We start from the raw sequence: 26,993 nt of genomic DNA on the forward strand, positions 1-26,993 counted from the left end.
TTTGCACCTTAAGTTAAAGAGTAATTAAGTGTTTACTGTGATTTTACAATTTTGTTTGGCTGTGTTGACATTTCCTTTCCTTTCTGCCTTGATAGCTGAGGGGATTATACTCAGAGAAAGGTTACAAGGGAAATAAAAATGTTAACATTTAATATATTCTTCTCCTGGTCCATATTTTCCGTAGCTCGTAAAAAATACAACAAATTATCAATAGACCAATATAAAAAAAACTATTGTGGTCTACACTTATATAGACAGGTTTGTGCCTTTCCTAATCAAGTCCAATCAGTTTAATTAAACACAGCAGAACCATCTCAAGGAGGATCAGAAGAAATGGACAGCATGTGAGTGTCACAGCAAAAGGTCTCAATACTTATAACTACTGTATTTTTCGGAGTATAAGTCGCACCGGCCGAAAATGCATAATAAAGAAGGAAAAAAACATAAGTCGCACTGGAGTATAAGTCGCATTTTTGGGGGACATTTATTTGATAAAACCCAACACCAAGAATAGACATTTGAAAGGCAATTTAAAATAAATAAAGAATAGTGAACAACAGGCTGAATAAGTGTACGTTATATGACGCATAATAACCAACTGAGAACGTGCCTGGTATGTTAACGTAACATATTATGGTAAGAGTTATAGTTATAACATATAGAACATGCTATACGTTTACCAAACAATCTGTCACTCCTAATTGCTAAATCCAATGAAATCTTATACGTCTAGTCTCTTACGTGAATGAGATAAATACATTTATTTGATATTTTACGGTAATGTGTTAATAATTTCACACATAAGTCGCTCCCGAGTATAAGTCGCACCCCCGGCGAAAAAAACTGCGATTTAATTTCTCAATTTCAGTTTTGTTTCTGTCAAGACTTAATGAAAAATAAAATTAACTTTTTTGATTTTAGCAAATGGCTGCAAAAAGTGAAACATTTTAAGGGATCTAAATACTTTCCATACCCACTGTATGTCAACTTCAGACAGTAACCGTAAAACAAAGCTAAAATTTAGGTTGCCTACCTGCAGGTTCTCAAAATGCTTGAAGGTTTTGCAGTGAGTGATTTGAGCGTCCTTGTTTCCGCTGAAGAAACGGTTACACACCTTACAGAAGAAGCCGGTTTTTGGCATCAAGAATTCCATACCTGACAGACACAGACACACAGGGGTGAACCACCAAGAATAAAACATGAGGGAGCAGTGGGAATTATGGCACTTTGTTTTGGCTTTTACTACATGTGATTTGGTTGCCATGTCAACACCTGTTTTTGCCGGGAATTGGTCCGGCTTCCTCCCACCTCCAAAAACATGCACCTGGGTAAAGGCTGATTGGCAACACGAACTTGGCCCTAGTGTGCGAATGTAAGTGCGAATGTTGTCTGTTTATCTGTGTTGGCCCTGTGATGAGGTGGCGACTTGTCTAGAGCAGTGTTTTTCAACCACTGTGCCGCGGCACACTAGTGTGCCGTGAGATACAGTCTGGTGTGCCGTGGGAGATTATCTAATCTCACCTATTTGGGTTAAAAAATATTTTTTGCAAACCAGTAATTATAGTCTGCAAATGATGTGTTGTTGTTGAGTGTCGGTGCTGTCTAGAGCTCGGCAGAGTAACCGTGTAATACTCTTCCATATCAGTAGGTGGCAGCCGGTAGCCAATTGCTTTCTAGATGTCGGAAACGGGGAGGCAGTGCGCAGGTAAAAAGGTGTCTAATGCTTAAACCAAAAATAAACAAAAAGGTGAGTGCCCCTAAGAAAAGGCATTGAAGCTTAGGGAAGGCTACGCAGAACGAAACTAAAACTGAACTGGCTACAAAGTAAACAAAAACAGAATGCTGGACGACAGCAAAGACTTACTGTGGAGCAAAGACGACGTCCACAATGTACATCTGAACATGACATGACAATCAACAATGTCCCCACAAAGAAGGATAAAATCAACTGAAATATTCTTGATTGCTAAAACTCAAAATAAGTCACGGCGTAGGTGGTGACAGTACACCTACTTTGAAACGAGCTATAGTGATGCATGGTTGGTTATGCTTTAAAGTCATATCCAACAATTGCGACAACGACTTTTTACTGTCAACTGAGTTTAGTTTTTTAATGACTTCTGCTGGTGGTGTGCCTCCGCATTTTTTCAACGCAAAAAGAGTGCCTTGGCTCAAAAAAGGTTGAAAAACACTGGTCTAGAGTGTAGCTGGGATAGGCTCACTGCCTCACAAATTAAAACTTCAACTATGCAGACGTTTCAACAATAAAACAATGAAGAAACAGTTCAGCTTGTCTTACCAACTGGGTTGCTGGGGTCAAAATGGAGAGCGTTGTCTGTAGTTGTTGGCGTTTCTATATCACTCTTCTTTTCTGTGATTGTTGGGTTCTCAGACACCTCATGCTTTACTGTGTAAGACAGAATAAATACTTCATATATGTTTAGGGTCCATGCACACGGAACACATTAAGCGAAGGACAGGAAGAATAAGTGCCTCATGATGTAGTCCTCGATAACTACAGGGTTTCCCACACATTCATTTATTTGTGGCGGCCCGCCACGAAAGAATTATGTCCGCCACAAATAAAAATATATATATATTTTTTTTGTCCTCTCCAGCTTCTCAGGCAAATCATATAGTTGATGTAGATGCCCATATCGGCAGTTCAGATTTACTTTACAAAAGAGAAGTGTAGGATACTTCTCTTGTTGCCTTATTTGTATTTGACTTTATGAAATGTATTTATATTAGAAACACAACATGTGTGTATAACAAAGGGTGCAAAGTCTGCAGGCAGTAGGAAACACATGGTTAAGTGTAGGGAGTAAAACTGATGGCAGTCTAAAGTTCAAGATTTTTGGAGCTCTTTGTTCAGTGGATCAGATGTTTGATGAAGCTCTGTGTCTATCTACCACCACTACTGTTTTCTGTTTATTTGTTACTGACTGTGGCAGGACACCTCTGCCTCTGTTTCACTTTATGTTGCTGGTAAATAATATGGTTGTAGTTAAAAAAGTTAAATTATTTAGTATGCACTAATTAAAGGGGCAGAGCTTTGAGACATTTTAGCTTTTATATTTTATAAGATATATTTTTTGTAAGAACCACAATTAATAAATATATTTCAGTGAATAACTTATTGTTCAAATCTGTATATAAATATGTACATAAAGTGTTGTAATTATTGTAAAATGGATGGATGGACGTTTAAAACAAAACTGTTATCATTAATTAGTAAGTATACATTTTTTTTAGCCTTTTTAGAGAAAATCCAATCATTGTAGTAAATTATGCAAATTACTCGATTATGTCATGGTAACCACGCCCATAGCCACGCCCCCACCGCCACAGGTATCTTGGCAGTTTATGGGAAACACTGAACTACGTTGTAGCAAAGTCTGTGGCTAGCGGCAGCAACGACCCCAGTGAAATACATAAACGGACAAAGACAAGTGCAGCTTGTCCAGTGCAACACTGAAGACATTTTTTGTGTACTTTCGTTTGGACGTCAACATAACATTTTTGGTTTCAGTTTTGGTTGTTGAAAAATTATCTATTGCTTACACATTTACTAGTAACTTTGGCCAGAGACAAAAAGGAGAATGGTAGATAAGGATTTTTTAACCCACTGCAGTTAATTTGATATCATTTTCCTCCATTTGTGCATAGTTGTGATTAGATTATTCTGTATTCATGATATTTTCTACAGTACAACTATCAGATGCTATGGTCATTTGTTTGAATGTCTCCTTTCAGTGGCTAACAATGTAAAAAAACTAAACTAACTAAAATGCAGTAGATTTGGTAAAATCCAGCTGCCCTGCTTTATTTTGAAAAAGGAGCGACAGGAAGTCACTGTGTGCATGTTTTATGCTGTGTAACTGCTTAGTGATGATGACTAAGTTAACAATACTACAACACAAACATAAACTAATTACATTTTATATAGACAATTGCGATGCATCTAAAAATGTATTATTTCCCCCACCTCTAACACACACGCACATACACACAATACTTACAATGTCACAATATGAACATTTTATCATGGTTATTGTGAGAAAAAAATTTTCGGTTATCATTATCGCGATACATATAAATTTGCTATAAACTTTACTTTAACGGAAATCTTTTAACCAAGTTTCATTTAAAAAAGAACACATTCAAATGTATGAATGTAGCTCAAGTAGAACATTTAATGTGCACATGAAAGCAACACAAGCATTATAAACAAAGTAATATGGCAGAAACAAAATAACAAATATATACAATTTATGTGAAAATTGTGCAAGGTGGCACCCGATGGCCATAAGACGTAACTGCACTTTTTTTCAATATAGATAAGAATAGTGTTCATATATGAGGTCTAGTCTTACACATAGGGCTGCACGATTATGGGCAAAATAATAATTAAGATTATTTTTTATCAATATTGGAATCAGGATTATTCATTATGTTTGGTAAAACAGTGTTGGGGTGTGAACGTGACGCCATCGTGTAATTTGTAATATTTAATAAAAAGGTTCGATAATTTGCTGCCTTTGTCTTCTATTGACATCTCGGCAGAGTCTGCACCAGCGGTGGCAGCAATATCTTCCTCAAAATGGAGTCTCGCATGACTAGATTTTACGAGAATTACGGCTCATGACGCAAAACACCCTTTAATGGAAACACCTACAAGTTGCAGATACACTTTAACAAAATGTTTGAAATATATCGCTTTTATTTTGCGAAAAACTGCAACAAAAAGTGTATCTGGACACCAGCAAAGCCTACAAGCATGTTCTAGGCTTAAAATATGTGCCTATTGGCAGATCTGTTTATTGGTTTCCAGGATATGAGGGCACTGATGTGTCAATGCAATCATTTGTCCTAATACTTTCAGGATCTACAAGGTAAATCCCAAGAATCGACTGGTTGTACACCCCCTGATAATATTACTATTTTTTTTTAAAGACTAAGTATAGAGTTAGATATTTTTTGTTAATATACTTCAAACACAATAATTTTAAATGCAACCATACACAGTAAAATGAAAAACCTTACCTGGCTCCTGAGATGGAATGCTTGTCTCTTTGTCCTCTGTTTTTTGCATCTTTTCCTCTTCTTTATTCAACATCATGGTCACACTCTCCTTTCCAGGGCTGCTATCCAGGGTTGCCGTTTTATCTTCCTTTCCTTCTGCAGCTTTAATTTCTGCAGTCATACCCATCTCTGTAGTGGGACCATCTGATAACGAATTATCAATGACAAGTTTACTTTTTGAGAAAGATGTTTGAAGAGGCTCAACTTTAAGAACTAAATGCATAGGTTTTATAACATTTGCACAACGGTTAATAATACATCTTAACCCCTTAGCATTCCGTAATCTATTATTTTTTATTTAAACACCTAAAAATTTAAATGTAATGTTGTTGTTGAACATTTTCTATCTATTATCTTTTCTTCTTAAGTTTTGTAAACCTGTGCTTTTAAAATATCTACTTTGGTGTATCATAGACCAGAAAATATGAAGGGGCCATAGCTTGAGCATTTGCCAACTTTTTTTCAAAACTGACAATGATATATTAAGTATTATTATATGAATTGACTGTGTTGGCATGTCAATGTAATCTGCCCAAGGCTTTCGGAGTTAGGAATTCTTGCCAGATTTAGGCCTTGTTCACACTGCAGGTCAATTGCTATTGTTTTTGCTCATTTGTGACCTGTATCAGATTTTTTCATGTCAAAGTAAACAGTGCAATTCCGACTTTTTCAAATCTGACCCAAACCTCTTTCGTATGTGAATAGAAATCAGATACGTATGTGATGTGACTGCAGTCTGAACACTCCGGTCGCATTCATCCGACCAAAATGTCATCAAAAAGTGATGAGTCATAATTATACGCCAAAGTAGACTATTTAAAAAAAAAAAGTCAACAAATGAGCAGAAAATAATATGTTTTAGGAACTCGTGTCAATGTTCCACCAGCTTCCCACACACTTTTCGGAGCAGACATTGAAGGAAATATCCCGCAAACTGTGAGAGTCTTGCCCTATTCTGGGGGTGCCCACACTTTTTCAGCAGGCGAGCTACTTCTCAAATGACCAAGTCGAGGTGATTTACCTCATCTTCAAATATATATATATATATATATATATATATACATATATATATATACATATATATATATATATATATGTATATATATATATATATATATAATTTACATCTATATGTATATATATTTATAACTAATATTTATTTATTTATGACAGATGTTTTTGTCAACATGTAAAAGGTGTTTAATAAAAATACAAGCATGTTTAACATGTATCATGTTGTAATTGTATGCATGTTTGCAATAAACTCAAACCATAACATAGATTACTTTCTTTCATGAAGACAAGAATATAAGTTGGTGTATTACCTGATTCCGAGGACTTGCATTGATTGGAATCAGACAGGATTCCCAGTAGCGCTGCCAACTTCCACATTTTCAAATTTACACTATGTAGGTAAAAAAAAGTCCTCCTTTCTGTCCTATACCACATGAAAGTGGTTGGTTTTTGGCATCTTATTTGTCCGAATTTCACATTTGTTTTCATACACTTTACAAGAAATACATTGACGGCAAACTATGTAGCTTGCTAGCTTGTTCACGCTAGCTTTTTGAGACTCTTATTTTGTTAGCACAGGCAGGATAGAGCAGCACTTTTATCGTGAAGACAGGAATTGTGCGGTCGGTCTTTAGGGTTTTGACAGCAGGTGCGGTGCGAGAGTCTGTTGAAATAAAAATAGTTTCTCGCCTTCCCGTCACTCGTTTTTTCCTTAATATTGAGCTCGCAGCACCCATCATCATCTCACAAGATCCTCGGATGCTGCAAAAGTGAAGATTAATGATCGCTGATTTTTAGGACTATTTTTTTTAATGCCAGGCTGGCGATCGACTGGCACACCCTCGCGATCGACGTAATGGGCACCCCTGCCCTATTCCTTCCTAATCTTCTATGCGCAATAATTTGGTTCAGAAAATGAAAACATTTAATTGACACAAGTGTGTCAGGACTGAGACCTAAGAGAATTGAAGCCGTGTTTACTTCTGTAAATACTGCAGCACGGGGGACTTCATGTCTGCGTGGAGGACAGATTGCGTTCACATTAGACGTCGCAATTTTTTTTTAAAAGATCGGATTTGACAAAAAAAAAAAATAATAATAATTGGACATACCCTGCAGTGTGAATGAAACTTTAATCTGTAATACCAAAAATAAAAAATAAATTGGACATAATTAAAAAAATAAATTTTTAAGGCTGACTTTTGCAGAAAAGTTAGACATTGTAAGGAGAGGTAAAGCGAGTTAACCTGCCTCTGCAACCCCGGAAAGGGTTTGTTTGCCACTTCTAGACCAGCACTTACGTGTGATGTACTTAAAGTACCAGTGGAGTGGGGAAAACAAGTTTCCTCTATATTGAAGCTATTATCATATATATCTTATTTATGACACCTAAAGACTTCCTAAGTTTGCTCATAAATAGATATAATCAAAATAGCATCAATCTCACAGAGATTCCCGAGCCATTTTGAGAGATAATGAGGAAGCCAGTCACATGATCGCGTGACGTAGAGGTATCGTCGACGCCATCCCTTCCCCAACAAAAAAATGCCAATCATGCAGACTTTGTGAGAACCAACAACTATTGCTTTAAGCAAAATTATGATCCAGAGCATCATATTTTGGATGCTGAATATAAGGAGGATGAGCGCAAAGTTTTAGAAGCTCTGCTAAAAAAAATCCAGCTTTAGTAAAACACTAAGCATCATGTAGCAGTATTGCTAAGTGCTAAACAAGAAATACAAACTACAAACATAATAAAACGATAGCTTACTGAAAAATGTCTGCTCTTACTCCGATGACGACTGATAAAACGTGCATATCTTCCCGTTTAGATGAACAATTAATCATGATGCACATGAAGGGTTAACAAGGAAAAGTCTCCATGCTACAAGTGGGGAAAATAATGGCTTTTTAGAAGCATCGCAATTCGGACATGGACGATTATAAAATCGACGAGTAAACGTCAATATTCGATAATCGGTTTATTTACTGGAAATAAAGTAATTCAGACAGTTTGAAAACTTGGCTGACTGCAGCGAGCCTGATCACAGAGAGATCCGACCAGTTATCATAGGGCACTTATGTTCCAATTTTGCAAACATTTAAATGCATTTAATAATTGTGATTGGAATTTGCTATTACAAATGCTTTGTATTTAAAAGTTGCAAGTGATGAACGCTTATTTAGTGAAACGAAAAGAAATGTAAAACTGTATCTATATACATAAATAAAAGTTGCATCAATTATCGATTTTTAATCTCATTGTAATCGAATAGTGAGATTGCCAAAGATTCCCAACTTTACTCCCTTTATGCCGACACCGTCTTCAGTTGTGTGTTTGTCTCCATCTCTGGGTATAAATTGAATGTCACAGATGCACACAATTTATAGATTCAAGGCTAAATCTTCCTGTTATCCAGATGAGAGGCATGTTTTATAATCTAGAATAACTCTGACGAGTCAAGACGCAATGATGCTGGAGCAGCAGGACATCGCTGCCGGCTTACAGTAAAGGCAGCAGAGGGCTACGCTGTTTGTATCATTGTGCCACTAAAAAACACTTTTTCTGCATTACCTTATAATAACATCGCTAATAATTGGTTAATATTCAGGTTACGATATGTATAAAGAGTATTGTTGGCAGGTTTTGGATGGTTATTTAAAGGTTTTTGTGGGTGAAATTTACTACATTGTTTGCGGACTTTTTATGTATTTATTTACGACTTAGAATGCATTAAAAAAAAACTTGTGTTAATGTCTTATATAAAGATTGTGAATAATAGACAGCACATCCCTGTCTAATGTTTGCGTATTTTCAGTGTGACTGATCTGATAATGTGGTCAGAGGGCACGTCAATCTCCGGAAATAGCCAAAGGTCTTCAGGGCGTAATATTCAAAATGGCGGATTGTGGCATTTTGTGATTATTGAACAGTGTTTTTACATACTTTGCGGATCGTAAATACGATTGGATATGGTTTAATGGATACGATGAAACACAATTAAGCAAATAAAGTCAACTTGTTTTTCCACTCTACTGGTACTCAATTTTTTTTTAAATGTTTTTGTCACGCTATTAGATTAATATTGTAGACCTTGCACCCAGCTGACTCAGGCTGGGTGCTGCTTGTTTTAACAGCTAGTTTGGTTGCTGATGTTTTCGCGTGGTTATGGCAGTCAATAAAATATATTGTTTATCGACCACCTCCTTGTCCTTATGTCTTTGCAGCAACACAATATTGATTGTGAACCGATTGATTAGAACAGAACGTTAAGGGGTTAAGGTTACTCTTGACACATTTATATTTGTACCTGTCTCACACTCTTCTGGTTGACAAGCTGGCACAAGGTTTGGGTCAAAGGGAGAGATTTCTTGTTGAGCTTCTGTGGGTGGGGCTGCAGTTTCGCAGCTCAGCATGCCCATCACATCCGATGATAAATTGGTCTCAGCTGAGAATGTAGGCGGATCTTCACATCGTGATATGGAATCACCAAACTGATGCTGACAATCAGTTATGGGCTCATCGGACTTAATGGGCTGATGTTGACACTCCGTTAAGGGGTCATCAGACTTCACAGGCTGACATATTAACATTCCCTCTGTGATTTCCAAAGGTGTGTCCTTGTAGCAGAAAACAAGATAACTTAAACAAGTCTTCTTTTTACCATAAGTCTGTGATAAAAATGTTTTTACCTCAAGAGCGCTCTGTGGGACACATGTCGGGGAATCCTGTTGCTCTTGTTTTGTCGTATCCTCTGGAGCAGCAGCAGGAGGAGAGTTGGGGAAGTCAATCACATCCCCTACTTCATCCACGGTCACAAATTCACTCATGTTAAATGGAAAGGAATCAAAATCCCCATCCATACCCTAATTGCACGACAGGACATATTTTGTTACAGTGTGGATAAGGAAAAGAAGAATGTATACTTTGTGTACTATCTCACCATTTCAGGTGGCTTAGCATCTGATTTTCTTGAAGTTGCCGGCTTATCGAAGGAGGAGGTCTTATGTGTCTCCGACCTGTAAGATGATCTAAGTTCTAAGGACCTATCATCACGATCCCTCTTTCTATCCCTCCTTTCTCTTTCACGCCTATGTCTCATAATTCTTTCCTCCCGCTCGTTCTCCCATTTGGCCCTGCGCTCCTTCTCCCAGAGTCTCCTCTCCTTCTCTCGTCTCTCTCTCTCTTTTGCTTCCTTCTCCCTTCTGGCCTCTCTTTCAATTCTCACCCTGTCTTGTGTCCTTAAAGCCGGCTCTATGTGGCTCTTTACTGACTCGTTTGTTACATCAACTGCTCTTTTTCTCCTCGTCTCTTTTGTTTCATCATCCGCCTTTTCCCTCTCGGACTCCAGATGTGTCTGATCTCCATCTGCAGAAATTGCCATTTTATTTGAAAGGCCGCCAGTTCTTTTTCCGGTGTCTTTCGCCTTTTGAGCATCCTTGAGAAAAAGATCACATGATCATAAACTCTTTAATACGGTGATTGTTCATGACACTGACACTAATATTTATATATTTTACCTTGGTTAACTCTGCTATGGCCATATCTGTAGATATCTCTTCTCCGAGCTTAGTTTCATTTATGGTTGTCTGCATGACCGTTTTAATAGTTGTCACCGTTTTGTCCGCCTTCATGTCGGTTTCAATAGTGGACATATTAGTATCAATAACGGTCATCTCCGTGTCTGTCTTCATGTCTGTTGCAATATCAGACATCTTCTTGTCAGTCTTCATGTCTGTTTCAACATCAGACATCTTCTTCTCAGTCTTCATGTCTGTTTCAATAGTGGGCCTGTGTGTATCAATAAAGAACATTTCCTTGTCCGTCTTCAAGTCTATTTTGATAGCAGACATATCTTTGTCGGTCTTCGTGTCTGTTTCAGTAGCGGACATCTCCTTGTCTGTCTTTGTGTCGGTTTTAATAGCGGACATCTCCTTGTCTGTCTTCGTGTATGTTTCAATAGCGGACATCTCATTGTCTGTCTTCGTGTCTGCTTCAATAGCGGACATCTCCTTGTCTGTCTTTGTGTCTGTTTTAATAGTGGACATGTCTTTGTCCATCCTTATGTCTGTTTCAATAGCGGACATGTCCTTGTCCGTCCTCGTGTCTGTTTCAGTAGCGGACATGTCCTTGTCCGTCCTTGTGTCTGTTTCAATAGCGGACGTGTCCATTTCCGTCTTTGTGTCTGTTTTAATAGCGGACATCTCCTTGTCTGTCTTCGTGTCTGCTTCAATAGCGGACATCTCCTTGTCTGTCTTCGTGTCTGCTTCAATAGCGGACATCTCCTTGTCTGTCTTCGTGTCTGCTTCAATAGCGGACATCTCCTTGTCTGTCTTCGTGTCTGTTTCAATAGCGGACATCTCCTTGTCTGTCTTTGTGTCTGTTTCAATAGCGGACATCTCCTTGTCTGTCCTCGTGTCTGTTTCAATAACGGACATGTCCTTGTCCGTCCTCGTGTCTGTTTCAATAGCGTACATGTCCTTGTCCGTCTTCATGTCTGTTTCAATAGCGGACGTGTCCATTTCCGTCTTTGTGTCTGTTTCAATAGCGGACATGTCCTTGTCCGTCCTCGTGTCTGTTTCAATAGCGGACATGTCCTTGTCCGTCTTCATGTCTGTTTCAATAGCGGACGTGTCCATTTCCGTCTCTGTGTCTGTTTTAATAGCGGATATGTCCTTGTCCGTCTTCATGTCTGTTTCAATAGACATCTCCTTGACGGTCTTCATGTATGTTTCAATAGTGGGGATCTCCTTGTCTGTTTCAAGAGCTGACATTTTCTTGTTCGTCTTCATGTCTGCTTCACCTGACAATTCCTTGTTGGTCTTCATGTCTGCTTGAATAGCTGGTATGTTTACCTTGTTGGTCTTTGACAGTCTGTCTGCCTCATATGCAGAATAAGGCACTTGGTCTGTATTTGTGACAATTTTGCTCCCATTCTTTGCCATCTCGTCATCTTCACTGACCACCTTCTCAGGGCTGTTTAACATCTCTGGCCCTTGTTTATTCTTTTTCAGAGAATAGTTTTCTTCATTTCCTTTTGCCTCTTGGTTATTTGCACCTGATTTGCAGTCATCACGTTCAAGAATATCCTACAATAGTAAACATGTTCACAGTGTCAAAGCAAACATGTACTTAATACATTCATGCACTTTGATGAAAAACATTTTTCATAAAACTTTGGGAACAATTTACTGAAGTTGCACTTAACATCAGTAAAATGTAAGTGTCCTTTACACATAGTTACTTTCTGCTTTAAAGAACTACAGGTGTGCATTTAATTGTTTTAGGGCAGGGGTGTTCAAACTTTTTCCACCAAGGGCTGCATACAGAAAAAATGAAGGATGAGGCGTGTCACTTTTATACATTAAAGATGCTAAAACCAGGCCAAAGTAGGTCAATATGTGCTAAGCTATCTGAATAAAACAGACACATCTCAGCTTGGTGTTCTCTGTGACAAAGAAAAATTGGTGTAATATCCATAACTGATCTCATCAATAAAGGAATGTATTTTGTTTTTGGAATATGTTGAAGGTCAATTAAAAAAATCTGCAGACTGAAAGATACTTTCTTGTGGCACTTTAGACAAATGTTTTAAGGCTTTACTTTAATGTTGCTTATTTTTAACATGAGAACTTCACACCACATTTTGTAGACGACACCAACACTTTGAGTGTCAACAAATGGTGCATACCTTAGGTGAATGCAGGTTTGGAGAACAGATTTGAGTCCGCGTGCTAGCTTTGGGGTCCGGCTTGCGCGAAAATAACAGATGGTTGCTCTGGATAACGCATGGGAATCTCTGGAAACGTTTGTAGACAGACAACGCCATAGGTGCAGTTGTCATTTCGCAAATAACCTAAGTGGAGATAATACAAAAATAAAAATAAAAATGTTCACAGCATGTGCAGTACTTGCCATATTCATGACTGAGATGATGACAACACAGTGACAAGAACAGATATTTGGATGTGTGCCTTTCTTACCATATTCTTGAGTTCCAGACTTTTGACAACTGTGCCAAAACGCTCAACCAGTTGCTTTACATCTGAGGAGCTTGTCGATGTGTTAGGAACATTACTGATCACCAAGAGACTGTTCCAGCCAACTGGAACTGAACTCTCCTGTTTGAGGCAAAACAAAGTTTCTATTTTCACACTTTAAATTTCCAGCACTAATAACCTGAAATATTGTAACCCAACATACAGTGGGTATGGAAATGATTCAGACCCCTTTAAATTTGTCACTCTTTCATTGCAGCTATTTGCTAAAATCAAAAAAGTTCATTTTTATTTCTCAGCACCCCATCTTGGCAGAAAAAAAGCTGAAATTTGGAAGTTTTTGCAAATGTATTAACGTAAAACTGAAATATAAGGTCATAAGTATTCAGACCCTTTTCTCAGTATTGAGTAAAAGCACCCTTTTGAGCTCATACAGTCATGAGTCTTCTTGGGAATGATGCAACAAGTTTTTCACACCTAGGTTTGGGGATCCTCTGCCATTCTACCTTGCAGATCCTCTCCAGTTCTGTCAGGTTGGATGGTGAATGTTTGTGGACCGCCACTTTCAGGCTGGACCAGTCAAGAATGGTAACAGATTTGTTCCGAAGCCACTCCTTTGTTATTTTAGCTGTGTGCTTGTTGGAGGGGGAACCTTCGGCCCAGTCGAAGGTCCTGAGCGGTTTGGAAGAGGTTTTCTTCCAGGATATCTCTGTAATTGGCCTCGTTCATATTTCCTTCAATTGCAACCAGTCGTCCTGTCTCTGCAGCTAAAAAACCCCACCATAGCATGACGGTGCCACCACCATGTTTCATTGTTGGGATTGTAATTGGGCAGGTGATGAGCAGTGCCTGGTATTCTCCACACATACCGCTTAGAATTAATGCCAAAAAGTTCAATCATGGTCTCATCAGACCAAAGAATCGTATTTCTCATAGTCTGGGAGTCCTTTTGTGTTTTTGGCAAACTCAGTGCGGGGTTTCATATGTCTTGCGCTGAGGAGAGGCTTCCGTCGGGCCATCTTGCCATAAAGCCCCGATTGGTGGAGGGCTGCAGTGATAGTTGACTTTGTGGAACTTTCTCCTATCTACCTACTGCATCTCTGGAGCTCAGTCACAGTGATCTTTGGGTTCTTCTTTACCTCTTTCACTAAGGCTCTTTTCCCTCAATTGGTCAGTTTGGCTGTACGGCAAGGTCTAGGAAAACTTCTTCCATTCAAGGATTATGGAGGCCACTGTGCTATTAGGAACCTTGAGTGCTGCAGAAATTATTATGTAACCTTGGCCAGATCGGTGCCTTGCCACAAATCTGTCTCTGAGCTCCTTGGGCAGTTCCATGATTATCATTTGCTATGATATGCACTGTAAGGTATTATACAGACAGGTGTGTCTTTCCTAATCAAGTCCAATCAGTCCAATCAAACACAGCTGTACTCCAATGAAGGAGCAGAACCATCTTAAGTAAGATCAAAAGAAATGGACAGCATGTGAGTTAAATATGAGTGTCACAGCAAAGGTTCTGCTTATAACCATGTGATATTTCAGTTTTTCTTTTTTAATAAAAATTTGTAAACATTTCTACATTTCTTTTTTTTTAGTCAAGATGGAGTGCTGGGTGTACATTAATGATAAATAAAATTACAATTTTTGATTTAGCAAATGGCTGCAATGAAACGGAGTAAAAGATTTAAAAGGGTCTGAATACTTTGTTGCCATCTCATCACAGGGCCAACACAGATAGACAGACGACATTCACACTCACATTCACACACTAGGGTCAATTTAGTGTTGCCAATCAACCTATCCCCAGGTGCATGTCTTTGAAGGTGGGAAGAAGCCAGAGGACCCGGAGAGAACCCACACAGTCACGTGGAGAACATGCAAACTCCACACAGAAAGACCCAGGGGATCGAATCCAGAACCTTTGTATTGTGATGCACACGCATTAACCCCTGTGACACCGTGCTGCCATAATAAAAAACTGTGTGACTTTAAAAAAAAACATCAGTGTGTACAAGATTTGCATTCTTAATTCTAAGCGAGAAACTTGTGGTTTACATTTTTTCATTAGGGTTCTGCAGCCCTACTGGCAATCTATGCAAATGCTACAGTGTTGAGAAAAAAAAACAAATTCTAAGAAGGTTTTTTTTTTGTGTCACAAACACTAACAATGTGGGAGAGATCATAGTCAAGTTGCAATGTATATTACTGCGAGAACAGTGCACCACTAGAGGCAACCATTACAGTCCTGGGGCCTCATCAATAAAGCTTGCGTATGCAAAGTAAAGTACCAAAGTACCAATGATTGTCACACACACACTAGGTGTGGCGAAATTATTCTCTGCATTTGACCCATCACCCTTGATCACCCCCTGGGAGGTGAGGGGAGCAGTGGGCAGCAGCGGTGGCCGCGCCCGGGTATAATTTTTGGTGATTTAACCCCTAATTCCAACCTTTGATGCTGAGTGCCAAGCAGGGAGGTAATGGGTCCCATTTTTATAGTCTTTGGTATGACTCGGCCGGGGTTTGAACTCACAACCTACCGATCTCAGGGCGGACACTCTAACCACTAGGCCACTGAGTAGGCTGTTTGTGTGGTTACAGTATTGTTTTATTTTTTATTTTATAGATGTCTAATCAATCAGTTGGTGTAGGAAAAAAACATTTTGTCAATTACCGGTAACTATAATAGCCTATATTGTACATGATCTTCAACACATGAGTTGAGTGTAAATAGATTGATGGTAGCGGAAAGTAAACAACATTACCCACAAGTGTATTAGCAATCTGATAAAAAGAAACAATGCAGCATTTGGATATTTGATCATTTAATTTTATCATGAGAATATTTTTTACGTGCAATGGTACTGTACCTCAGGATACGAGTTTAATTGATTTTGTGACGCAGCCCGTACCTCCAAAATCCCAAATTGAAACCACTGAATTTAAGTGAAATCTATTTAATCCGTGTTTGCAATATATGAGCTAATGCTAGAGAGGCCAAATGATTTGGTCAGATCTTATGTGGTTCTCTGTGGCATTCACAACGCCAACTTGCGTGCAGTAGACCCACATTTTTGCTCGCAACTTAAGGCATGACAATCAGCCATGAGACAGCTCATATCCCGAAAATCTTGTAAGCTGAAGAACTTGTATTCCAAGGTACCACTTTATTTGATAATCAATTATAAAAATTATCAAGTTATCAATTAATAGTTATGGTTTTAAGTTAGCAAGATATGCTGCTGACACAATTTAGCTCCACTTTAAACAATTGATCAAAAAAGGTAACTTTTTGTCGCAGTATGTCATCAATACCACAGCCTTTAGTGTGGAAGGTGTCAGGGCCTTGTGCGTAAAGTTACTCTTATTAGTGTTTGTTTTGTTGTATATTTCCTTGGCGTTAATGTTAATGTCAGCGTAATGTTAAAAGTTTCTTAAATGTTTGTGAAATATCCGTCTGTGGCATAACTTAATCGATGTATTGACTTTAAAGTCAGCCATTTGCACCACCTTGAAATTAGACAGTTCTTTATTTCACCTATTCTAATCTAAAATGTTGCATCTATTAAGATACATATCTTTAAAAACATGCATGCTAAAAATGAAATTGTGAACAGTTCTATGCAGCCCACCATGACTCCATCTCTCCAAACAGTATTTCCACCTCTGTTGCCGTGAAATGCCACATTCATGAGTCACTTTGTATTTACCTTGTATGGTGATGTCGAGGCACGGAAAGGGCGGGACAATGAGGGGGAGTTACGTACATCTACTCTAAATTTTGAGAAGATGAGTGTGCCCTAACTTTTAGAAGTTTCTATCTTTTCGTACGTATGCAAATTTGGGGTTTCTGACATTCGAAAACTTTTTGTCAAAATTCCACAAAGAGATGAGGTAAGCAAAAGTGAGTGTAAAATTTTCTGACTTGAGAATGTACATTTGCACATGCAATCTTCCTTTTATCAATCACACAGCATATCCCAGCCCACTTTCACACGATCACTTTCTCTCATTAATGCAAAGCACCAAAATTAGCATGTTCACAGTACAGGGGGGAAAAACCTCCAAAAACAACAAATATTAAATGACAACATTTGATAAAAATGGAGGTGTTCATTGGTAAGCATTTCAGTCTTAATTTTGAATGACACCAGGCTATATTGTACAAAGACAATCATTTTAATTTTGCCAAACAGGCACTATAGAGTTTAGTTAATGTATTGTACATTGGATAAAGTGTAAATACTATTGCAAAATGGTGGTGAAAATACTCACCAATGGGTCCAGTGACTGTATCAGTAGATTGTAGAGAGCCACCTATGCATAAAACATCGGTAAAATAGCATAGCATTAAAACAGAAAATCTACAATTACAATGGAGCTTAAGTATTAGTCTTCACAGAGATCTGGTAACTGTATATATTGCGATTAGTTAACTCTGTCTTTCTATTAAGCCGCAAATAAGGCACTCTGTTGTCTCTCTCTCAAGCACCGAGGGACCTGGGTCAAGTAAATGGACATAGTAAAATGTTACATATCTCGACCAATGAGTTCTGGTACATGTCCTGTGTTTTAAACATTTTGTTTTATTGCATAGCATCTCTTTTTACTGTCCTGACGTCAATCTTTCTCAGTTGAGATTTTTTTTGTTTAATTTGAATTTGAGTGACTTTAATGTCTGTAATAGGACTAAAACGACTGAATTACGTAAACAAATTGTGTAAAGAACCCAAGCAATGTCTTAATATTATTTTAAACAGTTTAGAACAAAAAAAACATGGCTTTTGCTAGGAACAAGGTGGAAATAGAATGCTGATTACCAAAGAGTCATTCATTTCTTAATTCGCTCATTTTTAGAGTTACATACCCTCTATTAATTATTGTATTGTATAATGTCTGTTAGTGTTTACATTTTTACTTATTTCATTATTTAATAAGCTCTTAATTTATTATATATTCTTTTTCTTTAACAACATGTCAGTTGTATGTAAATGTGAACATGATAAACACAGGAAGTGAACTGACTATTAGTAATTGCTCAGACATGGAGAAGGGGTAGGATTATATAAACGGCTTCTTCCTGCTCCTTTTAAGGCATGCTGAATTGAGCAGGTGGAACCATAATGTGTTCCTTATTGTACTTCCGTTAAAAGAAATTAAACCCCAACCATACATTGAGTGTGGGTCCTATTGAGCTCTTGACTCTCAAGCTTTGACTTTACACTGCAAGCAATTTTTGGATTTTAAAATATTTCTAAAACAGTGACTTGTATCCACAGCTGTGCTGTCAACTATGATATGCATTTTAGAAGTATCCATTATATAGTAGTGGCCAAGGTTAATAAATTACTACACCTATTTCACCGCCTCTTACAGGGTGTCTTTATACTTTTTGTAAGAAGCTTTAAAATATATAAAAATATGTTCCCTTTCGAAGTAAAATCCAATTCTTACACACAGAGAATTTTCTCAAAACTCTCCCAACATCATGTAAACTATATCAAACTGACTTAATTAGCAAAGTACTGAGAGGACAAGGGAGAATATAGTTTCGAAGAAGAATGACGAAAGCCTTACCGGTGTGTCGATGCCAATATGCTGCTTGATATTCACCATCTTGAGTTCACAATCCTTCATTTTTGCAGGAGTTGAAGAGTGAACTTTCACCACCTCTTGAGCAGTTGCCACATCTGGCAGAGACACGAGAACCTGGCATGAAAGGGCACATTAGTATGCTTCACCTAACACTTAATGCAAGTACTACACATAGAAAATTTCATTTAAGAGGAACTGCACTGTTTTTTTACTGTATAAGGTCTGCTGTCATAAGAATGCCAACTGCTCAGATGTTCATATATTCCCATTTAGATGAAGAATGTCTCATAATCCTCGCAAAGAAACGGGACGGGGGGACCAAGCGTCTTTTCGTGATGTTCTCGCAATTTTTGGGCCCAAATGGCTGCCCAAAGTGTACCAAAATGTCGGAGTACGTACTCAGCCATCTACGTTCCAGGTGAGAGGCATTATTTATATGATCTACAATAAAATAAAGGGAAGCGAGGAAATAAGACCACTCGATGATGTAAACATGGGGACACACGGTAGTGATCACGTCGCCGTTATAAATAGTTTGTCTGCGTTAGAGCTTATAATAACAATATCACTAATACTTGGTTAATATTCAAGTCATGAAATTTAAATGGAGTATTGTTGGTGCTTTTTGAATGCTTACTTATTGGATTTTTTATGGGCGGAATAAAGGACTTCCAATTGGCTCCACTGAATGCAGACTTTAATTTACGCTTATTTAATATTTAAAATGCATTAAAAACAAAAATATATCCGTCTTCATGTCTTTCATAATGATTGTGAACGATGAATTCCAAAAAAGTGCAGTTCCATTTTAAGACATTTAGGTCAGGGGTTCTTAACCTTTTTGACCTCGGGGCCCAACTTTCCCACTACAGAGGGGCCCGGGCCCACTCAAATATTAACACTGAATTAGTAGGCTTACTCTTGATTTGACTTGACTGGTATGTGGGCTTGTATTAAGCCTCAGGGAGTTGAACGCCCCTGCCTTACATAGTTCCGGGTCACCCTTGGGCAAGGTGTAGCACCCGAATGCCCCCCCCATCAGGGTTACGATACCCCCCATGAACTACACTAAAAGAGGATGCGTTACCCGGCCCGGAGGAAGCCCGGGGCCCTCCTCCGGAGCTAGGCCCGGAGGTAGGGCTCGTCAGCGAGCGCCTGGTGGCCGGGCTTGCCACAGAGCCCGGCCGGGCACAGCCCGAAGAAGCTACGTGGACACACCATCTTCTCTGCCACGTGGGCCCACCACCCGCGGTCGGAACCAGTGGGGTCGGGTGCGCTGCCAAGTGGATGGCGGTGAAAGTGGAGGCTCCGGACGGACCAATTCGGGGCGGCAGAGGCTGACTTTCGGGACGTGGAACGTCTCTACGCTGGTGGGGAAGGAGCCTGAGCTGGTGCGAGAGGTGGAGCGCTACCGGTTGGATCTGGTGGGGCTTACCTCTACGCATAGCAAGGGCTCTGAAACCACACTCCTGGACAAGGGATGGACCTTGTTCACTTCTGGAGTTGCTCAGGGTGTGAGGGCACAGGCGGGTGTGGGGATACTCACGAGTCCCCGGCTGAGTGCCTGTACGTTGGAGTTCACCCCAGTGGACAAGAGGGTCGCCTCCCTTCGCCTTAGGGTTGGAGGGGGGGAAACTCTGACTGTTGTTTGTGCATACGCACCAAACAGGAGTTCAGAGTATTCAGCCTTCTTGGATACCTTGCATGGGGTCCTGTATGGGGCGCCGGCAGGGGATTCCATAGTCTTGCTGGGGGACTTCAACGCGCACGTGGGCAATGACAGTGATACTTGGACTGGCGTGATTGGGAGGAACGGTCTCCCTGATCTGAACCTGAGTGGTGGATTGTTATTGGACTTCTGTGCTAGTCACGGACTTGCGATAACAAACACCATGTTCAAGCATAAGGATGCTCATAGGTGTACCTGGTACCAGAGCACCCTAGGCCAAAGATCAATGATCGATTTTGTAATCGTATCAGCTGATCTGAGGCCGTATGTTTTGGACACTCGGGTGAAGAGAGGGGCTGAACTGTCAACTGATCACCATCTGGTGGTGAGTTGGGTTAGATGGCGGGGGAAACCTCTGGACAGACCTGGCAAACCCAAGCGTGTAGTGCGGGTGAACTGGGAACGTTTGGAGGAGTCCTCTGTCCGGAAGGACTTCAACTCCCACCTCCGGCGGGACTTCTCTGCCATCCCTGTGGAGGTTGGGGACATTGAACAGGAATGGGCAATGTTCAAAGCCTCTATTGCTAAAGCTGCAGATGCGAGCTGTGGCCAGAAGGTCTTAGGTGCCTCAAGGGGCGGTAACCCTCGAACACCCTGGTGGACAGTGGTGGTCAGGGAAGCCGTCCGACTGAAGAAGGAGTCCTACCGGGGTATGTTATCCCAGGGGACTCCGGAGGCAGTTGCAAGGTACCGACGGGCCCGAAGGGCAGCGGCCGTGGCTGTGGACGAGGCTAAGCAGAGGGTGTGGGAGCAGTTCGGGGAATCCATGGAGAAGGACTATCGGGCGGCACCAAAGCTGTTCTGGAAGACCATACGGCACCTCAGGAGGGGGAAGCAGGGAACCATCCAAGCTGTGTACGGCAAGGATGGGACTTTGCTGACTTCAAGTGAGGAAGTCGTGGGGCGTTGGAAAGAGCACTTTGAGGAACTCCTGAACCCAAATACATCAGACACACCCTCCCTGATAGGAGCAGGGCCTGAGGATGATGGGGGATCGACGTCGATCTCTCGGAGTGAAGTCACTGAGGTAGTTAGACAACTCCACAGTGGCAAAGCTCCGGGGGTTGACGAGATCCGTCCAGAAATGCTGAAGGCTCTGGGTGTTGATGGGCTGTCTTGGTTGATACGCCTTTTCAACATTGCGTGGAAGTCTGGGACAGTGCCGAGGGAGTGGCAGACTGGGGTGGTGGTTCCCCTTTTCAAAAAGGGGGACCAGAGGGTGTGTGCTAATTACAGGGGTATCACACTACTCAGCCTCCCTGGGAAAGTTTACACCAAGGTACTGGAAAGGAGGGTCCGGCCGATAGTCGAACCTCAGATTCAAGAGGAGCAATGTGGATTCCGTCCTGGTCGTGGAACAACTGACCAACTCTTTACGCTTGCGGGAATCCTGGAGAGGGCCTGGGAGTATGCCTATCCAGTCTACATGTGTTTTGTGGATTTGGAGAAGGCGTATGACCGCGTCCCTCGGGAGATCTTGTGGGAGGTGCTGAGGGAGTACGGAGTGAGGGGAACCCTGTTGAGGGCCATCCAATCTCTGTACAACCAAAGCGAGAGTTGTGTCCGGGTGCTTGGATGTAAGTCGGATCCGTTTCCAGTGGGGGTTGGTCTCCGCCAGGGCTGCGCTCTGTCACCTATCCTGTTTGTGATTTTCATGGACAGGATTTCTAGACGGAGTCGTGGCCATGGCGGAGAGGGTATACGTCTCGGGGGGCTAAAGGTTGCGTCACTGCTGTTTGCAGATGATGTGGTCCTGATGGCACCTTCGGTTCGTGACCTTCAGCTCTCACTGGATCGGTTCGCAGCCGAGTGTTCAGCGGCTGGAATGAGGATCAGCATCTCCAAATCTGAGGCCATGGTTCTCAGCAGGAAACCGATGGTTTGTACAGTCCGGGTAGGGGACAGGACTCTGTCCCAGGTGGAGGAGTTTAAGTATCTCGGGGTCTTGTTCACGAGTGAGGGAAAGATGGAGAAGGAAATCAGCCGGAGAATCGGAGCAGCTGGGGCAGTATTGCAGTCTCTCTGCCGCACTGTTGTGACGAAACGGGAGCTGAGCCAGAAGCAAAGCTCTCGGTCTACCGAGCTATCTACATTCCTACTCTCACCTATGGTCATGAAGTGTGGGTCATGACCGAAAGAATAAGATCGCGGATACAAGCGGCCGAAATGAGTTTCCTCAGAAGGGTGGCTGGCATCTCCCTTAGAGATAGGGTGAGAAGTGCAGTCACCCGAGAGAGACTCGGAGTAGAGCCGCTGCTCCTTCGCTTGGAAAGGAGCCAGCTTAGGTGGTTCGGGCATCTCGTGCGGATGCCTCACGAGCGTCTCCCTAGGGCAGGGGTCGGCAACCCGCGGCTCCGGAGCCGCATGCGGCTCCTTGACCACTCTGATGCGGCTCAGCTACATACATGCCGACCCCCCCGATTTTCCCAGGAGACTTATGGATGTCAGTGTCTCTCATAGATTACTCCCAGGGAAATGTGATCCTATTTACACTCTAATTATTATATAAAGGGCATGCCCTAATTGCACTGCAGTAATTGTCCTCTATAGCATTTACATACAGCGTGCCAGTCCACCCACATGTTGCATGTTGTTATTACTTGCTCACACAGGAGACAGCAAAGCATACTTACTCATCAGCCACACAGCTTACACTGACGGTAGCCGTATCAAACAACTTTAACATTGTTACGTTACAAATATGCGCCACACTGTGAACCCACACCAAAAAAGAATGAAAAACACATTTCTGCAGAACATCCCACCGTAACACAACATAAACACAACACAACCATTACCCAGAATCCCATGCAGCCCTAACTCTTCCGGTCTACATTATACACCCCCGCTACCACCAAATCCCCCCACACATCAACCCCCCCCTCTCCGTGCGTTGGTTGAGCGGAAGAGTTAGGGCTGCATGGGATTCTGGGTATTGGTACCGTCAGTGTAAGATGTGTGGCTGTTGACTTAGTAGCCTTGCTGTCTGTAACGCTATCAAGCCAAAGCTGCATTCCACTTGTGGCCGAGCAGATACACTGATTGGGCAGACTCTAGAGGGCGCCAAATACAGTGTCATCACGCTCTGATATTCGGGAGTCTCCCGGGAAAAATGAGAGGGTTGGCAAATATGACGTAAGCGACATTCATTCAAAACTCGCGGGCTGCACTAACATCAAATTTCCACATTAAAGTACGTGCCGGTGCGTGTGTCTGAGACCCCTAGTTAACATAGCACAAAGCGTTTAAGCTTTGTATGCGGTGTTTTTCATTTTAAATTTTAAAAACATATTTTGTGGCTCCCATTACTTTCTTTAATGTGTGAAACTTGCCGAAATGGCTCTTTGAGTGGTAAAGGTTGCCGACCCCTGCCCTAGGGAGGTCCTCGTTGCACGTCCCACTGGGAGGAGGCCCCGCGGCAGGCCAAGGACCAGATGGGGGGATTACATCTCCTCTCTGGCCTGGGAACGCTTCGGGATTCCCCAGGAGGAAGTCGCAAATGTTGCTCTGGAGAGGGAAGTCTGGGGGTCTTTGCTGGAGCTGCTGTCCCCGCGACCCGATTCCGGATAAGCGGTTGAAGATGGATGGATGGACTCTTGATTTTAATCTTATTCAATAATTAGATCCAACCTACATACAGTTTTACAACCCTGTCAAATTATATGAAACCATGTGTCAATTACAGGCATGTAATTTGAACTTAATGAAAAAGACTAAAAATAAGCTGTAGGTCTGGGGGCCACAGGTCCCCAGCCAAGTCCAGGGTGGTGACTTGGTGTGGGGACAAGGGAGGCACTCCCTCTCCACTTCTGTTTGTACTCTTTATGATTTTTGCATTTGGAGCAATGTTTATTCAATTAGCTAACTTCCTTTATCTAAATAGCAATTTGGGAATTACACCATGAAATAACAAATATCTTGCAGTCATTTTGTTTGTTTCAAAATGATTCAACTATTCAATGTCAACATATAAAGACTACAAATAATGAACAAAATGTCAGCTACTGTTCTAAAACAACAATGAAAATGAAATGTACCATTTAGACAGGCTATACTGTAGCAAAAGTCATCACATGTCTGCCACAATCATGTGTGTTCTTAAATGTGTATTCCACATCTTCCATGTGGAGAGCAGTTTTGAGTTGGGCTTACATGGTAAACAACTCAAATGAATGTTTTGGGCAATGTTTTATCCAGACGCATACATTTGTCCAAATGTGGCCAAGTAGACGCACTGTGGGTTTCCTGGACGTCGTCTACATCGCTAAAAGAAAAGTAAAGTAAGGTTCTCTGCTCTCCACAGAGGAATGGTGTAACTGACAGAGTGACCATCGGGTTCTTGGTCGCCTCCCTGACTAGACTAAAATGAAAGCAGAAACGTACAGAGACATCCCGGATGAAAACTAACACGTCCCATTCAATCTGATGGAGCCTGAGAGGTGCTGCAAAGAGGAATGGGACAAACTGTCCAAAGATAGGTGTGCCATACTTGTGGCATCGTACTCAAGGACTTGAGGCTGTAATTTCTACCAAAGGTGCATCAACAAAGTATCGAGCAAAGGCTGTGCATACTTGTATATGTGATTTTTTTTAGTTTTAATACATTTGCTAAAACCTAATTGTCATTATGGAGTACTGTCTGTAGAATTGTGAGGACAAAAATGAATGTATTCCATTTGGGGGAAAAAAAAGAGGCAAAAACATTAAGTGAAAAAGTGAAGTGCTGTGAATAATTTTCGGATTTTTCCATATATTGCATCATGTGTACAGTTAATGATTCAAGCATTGTGTCGCAGGTTCAAATGCAGCCACCTAGTCCGCTGTCAAGCAATAAAAGCTCAAGATATCATTAATTGTATTAAATACAATTGAATTTAAGTGTTTACTATTCAACAAGGTCAAGGCTGACCCATTTAATCAGCTGTTTGCATTACTGTCCTAGAATGTCTAATTTCTCAAACACTAACCTTTCTGACTGATGATGCCAAGATAATGTCAGTTGGATGTCCGAATGGCTGAATGAGCTCGATGATGTCACTTTCTGAGCAGTCACAACCAGGAAGTCCTGTGATAAGCACTAAGCCCTTCTGTAGATGACATTAAGTGGAATCAGTGTAAATTACACAGCTGTTAAAAGTAATAACAAAACAGACATACTAAACGTTAGTCTGTTAATTTAACCACTATCCTCACTAAACAGTTAACAGTGGGGAGAATGGGTTGGGAAAACATGCTTTAAACATTTTACAAAGAGTGTTATTTCCATATTTCCAATTAAAAATTGTCGTAGCTGGAAAAAAATAGCTTGCCCTAAAAACTAAGTGTCAAGGAGATCACACAACAGGGTTGTACAGAGGACATTTAAGGCTCCCCAAGTGATGCAATGTTGTTTTTCATTGACTAAAGTAAGGGTTCCAAAGTGCATCATTTGCGACCTGCAGCTAGATTTTAATTGGCCACCAGAAATATTCTATAAATGAAACTATACATAATAAAGACAGGTGGAAGCAACATTTAAATTACAAAAAGTTGAAATATTGAATGCTTGAACAAGATATCACTAACCATAATGATTGAAAAGTAATTACCAGGTTAGCATATCGAGACATACATTGGAGTGTTTTCAGTGTGGGTAATAAAAAGCTAAATGAATACAAGTGAAAAATATCACAGTGGCTCTCAGATCCTTAATTTTCCTGTTTTCTGAACTAAAATATCAGGAGCACACAACCAACAACACAATAGTTCTGGTCAGCAGTTTACATACATGTGTTATGAGCATCTTGAATCCATTTTTGGCCCTTAAGGATTGATCTAAATTGTACTTTTTCCAGGATGGAGTGATTTAATTTATTTAAAATTTCTTCAATTACGCAGCATCAGGGTTATACTAGAACATATTATGGCTGCAACTATTAATTATTTTAGCAATTGAATAATCTATTGATTAATCAAGAAAACACTTGATTGCAAAAATGCGTATTTTAGTCCAAAAAATTAAAATAAACAACAATGTATCTGCTTGCCATAACCATCATTCTTATTTTCTAATAAATGCACATTATCTAAATTGAAATTGACCTTTTAACATGTGTGCATTAAGAAAAATTGGGAAAAAAACTTTGCAGCGCTGCTTGCCGACACCCACACACCACCACTCTCATGTGCACTCTATTGCAGCGGTCATGCGGTAATGTCGTGTAGTTAAAGTTCCGGGCATTCTATAAATACATTTTTATTAGTTGCACTCATTAAACAGACTAATCAAAGCAACAATATAATTCATAGCATTTTTATAATCAAATTAAACGTTGCAATCTTAGAACATATAAGGTTAAATATATACTGCACATACGATCATTCTTAATCTTATAAGAAGCACTGAAGGTTCCAGAATATATTTTACATGACAAGACCAACTATTAACTTTTGTTTAGTGATAATGATTGACTAGAGCAAGTAGTGTATCTTTGGGAGCATAAAATAATCAGTTTGACAGCACTCATTGTATTGACAAAGTCTCTTGGAGCCATTTCTAAATAGCCGCAGATTCCAAGAGAAAGAATCCAAG

General features: G+C 40.5%; 1 protein-coding gene across 1 annotated transcript in view; it reads right to left on the bottom strand.

The window, feature by feature from the left end:
• The window catches only part of LOC133639845 (zinc finger protein 638-like), a 52,913-nt gene that overhangs the window by 1,681 nt on the left and 24,239 nt on the right, over nucleotides 1–26,993 (bottom strand). Inside the window, exons 12-23 of the mRNA XM_062033496.1 lie at nucleotides 25,390–25,509; nucleotides 18,676–18,807; nucleotides 17,374–17,415; nucleotides 13,084–13,221; nucleotides 12,792–12,956; nucleotides 10,621–12,189; nucleotides 10,044–10,538; nucleotides 9,793–9,966; nucleotides 9,411–9,720; nucleotides 5,047–5,229; nucleotides 2,300–2,407; nucleotides 1,034–1,155 (exon numbers count right to left, since the gene is read on the bottom strand). Of these exons, the coding sequence (XP_061889480.1) occupies nucleotides 1,034–1,155; nucleotides 2,300–2,407; nucleotides 5,047–5,229; nucleotides 9,411–9,720; nucleotides 9,793–9,966; nucleotides 10,044–10,538; nucleotides 10,621–12,189; nucleotides 12,792–12,956; nucleotides 13,084–13,221; nucleotides 17,374–17,415; nucleotides 18,676–18,807; nucleotides 25,390–25,509 (3,558 nt within the window). The remainder of the gene's footprint in view (nucleotides 1–1,033; nucleotides 1,156–2,299; nucleotides 2,408–5,046; nucleotides 5,230–9,410; nucleotides 9,721–9,792; nucleotides 9,967–10,043; nucleotides 10,539–10,620; nucleotides 12,190–12,791; nucleotides 12,957–13,083; nucleotides 13,222–17,373; nucleotides 17,416–18,675; nucleotides 18,808–25,389; nucleotides 25,510–26,993) is intronic.

The sequence above is a fragment of the Entelurus aequoreus genome, linkage group LG22 (assembly GCF_033978785.1).
Source record: "Entelurus aequoreus isolate RoL-2023_Sb linkage group LG22, RoL_Eaeq_v1.1, whole genome shotgun sequence".
Classification (NCBI taxonomy): Eukaryota; Metazoa; Chordata; class Actinopteri; order Syngnathiformes; family Syngnathidae; genus Entelurus; species Entelurus aequoreus.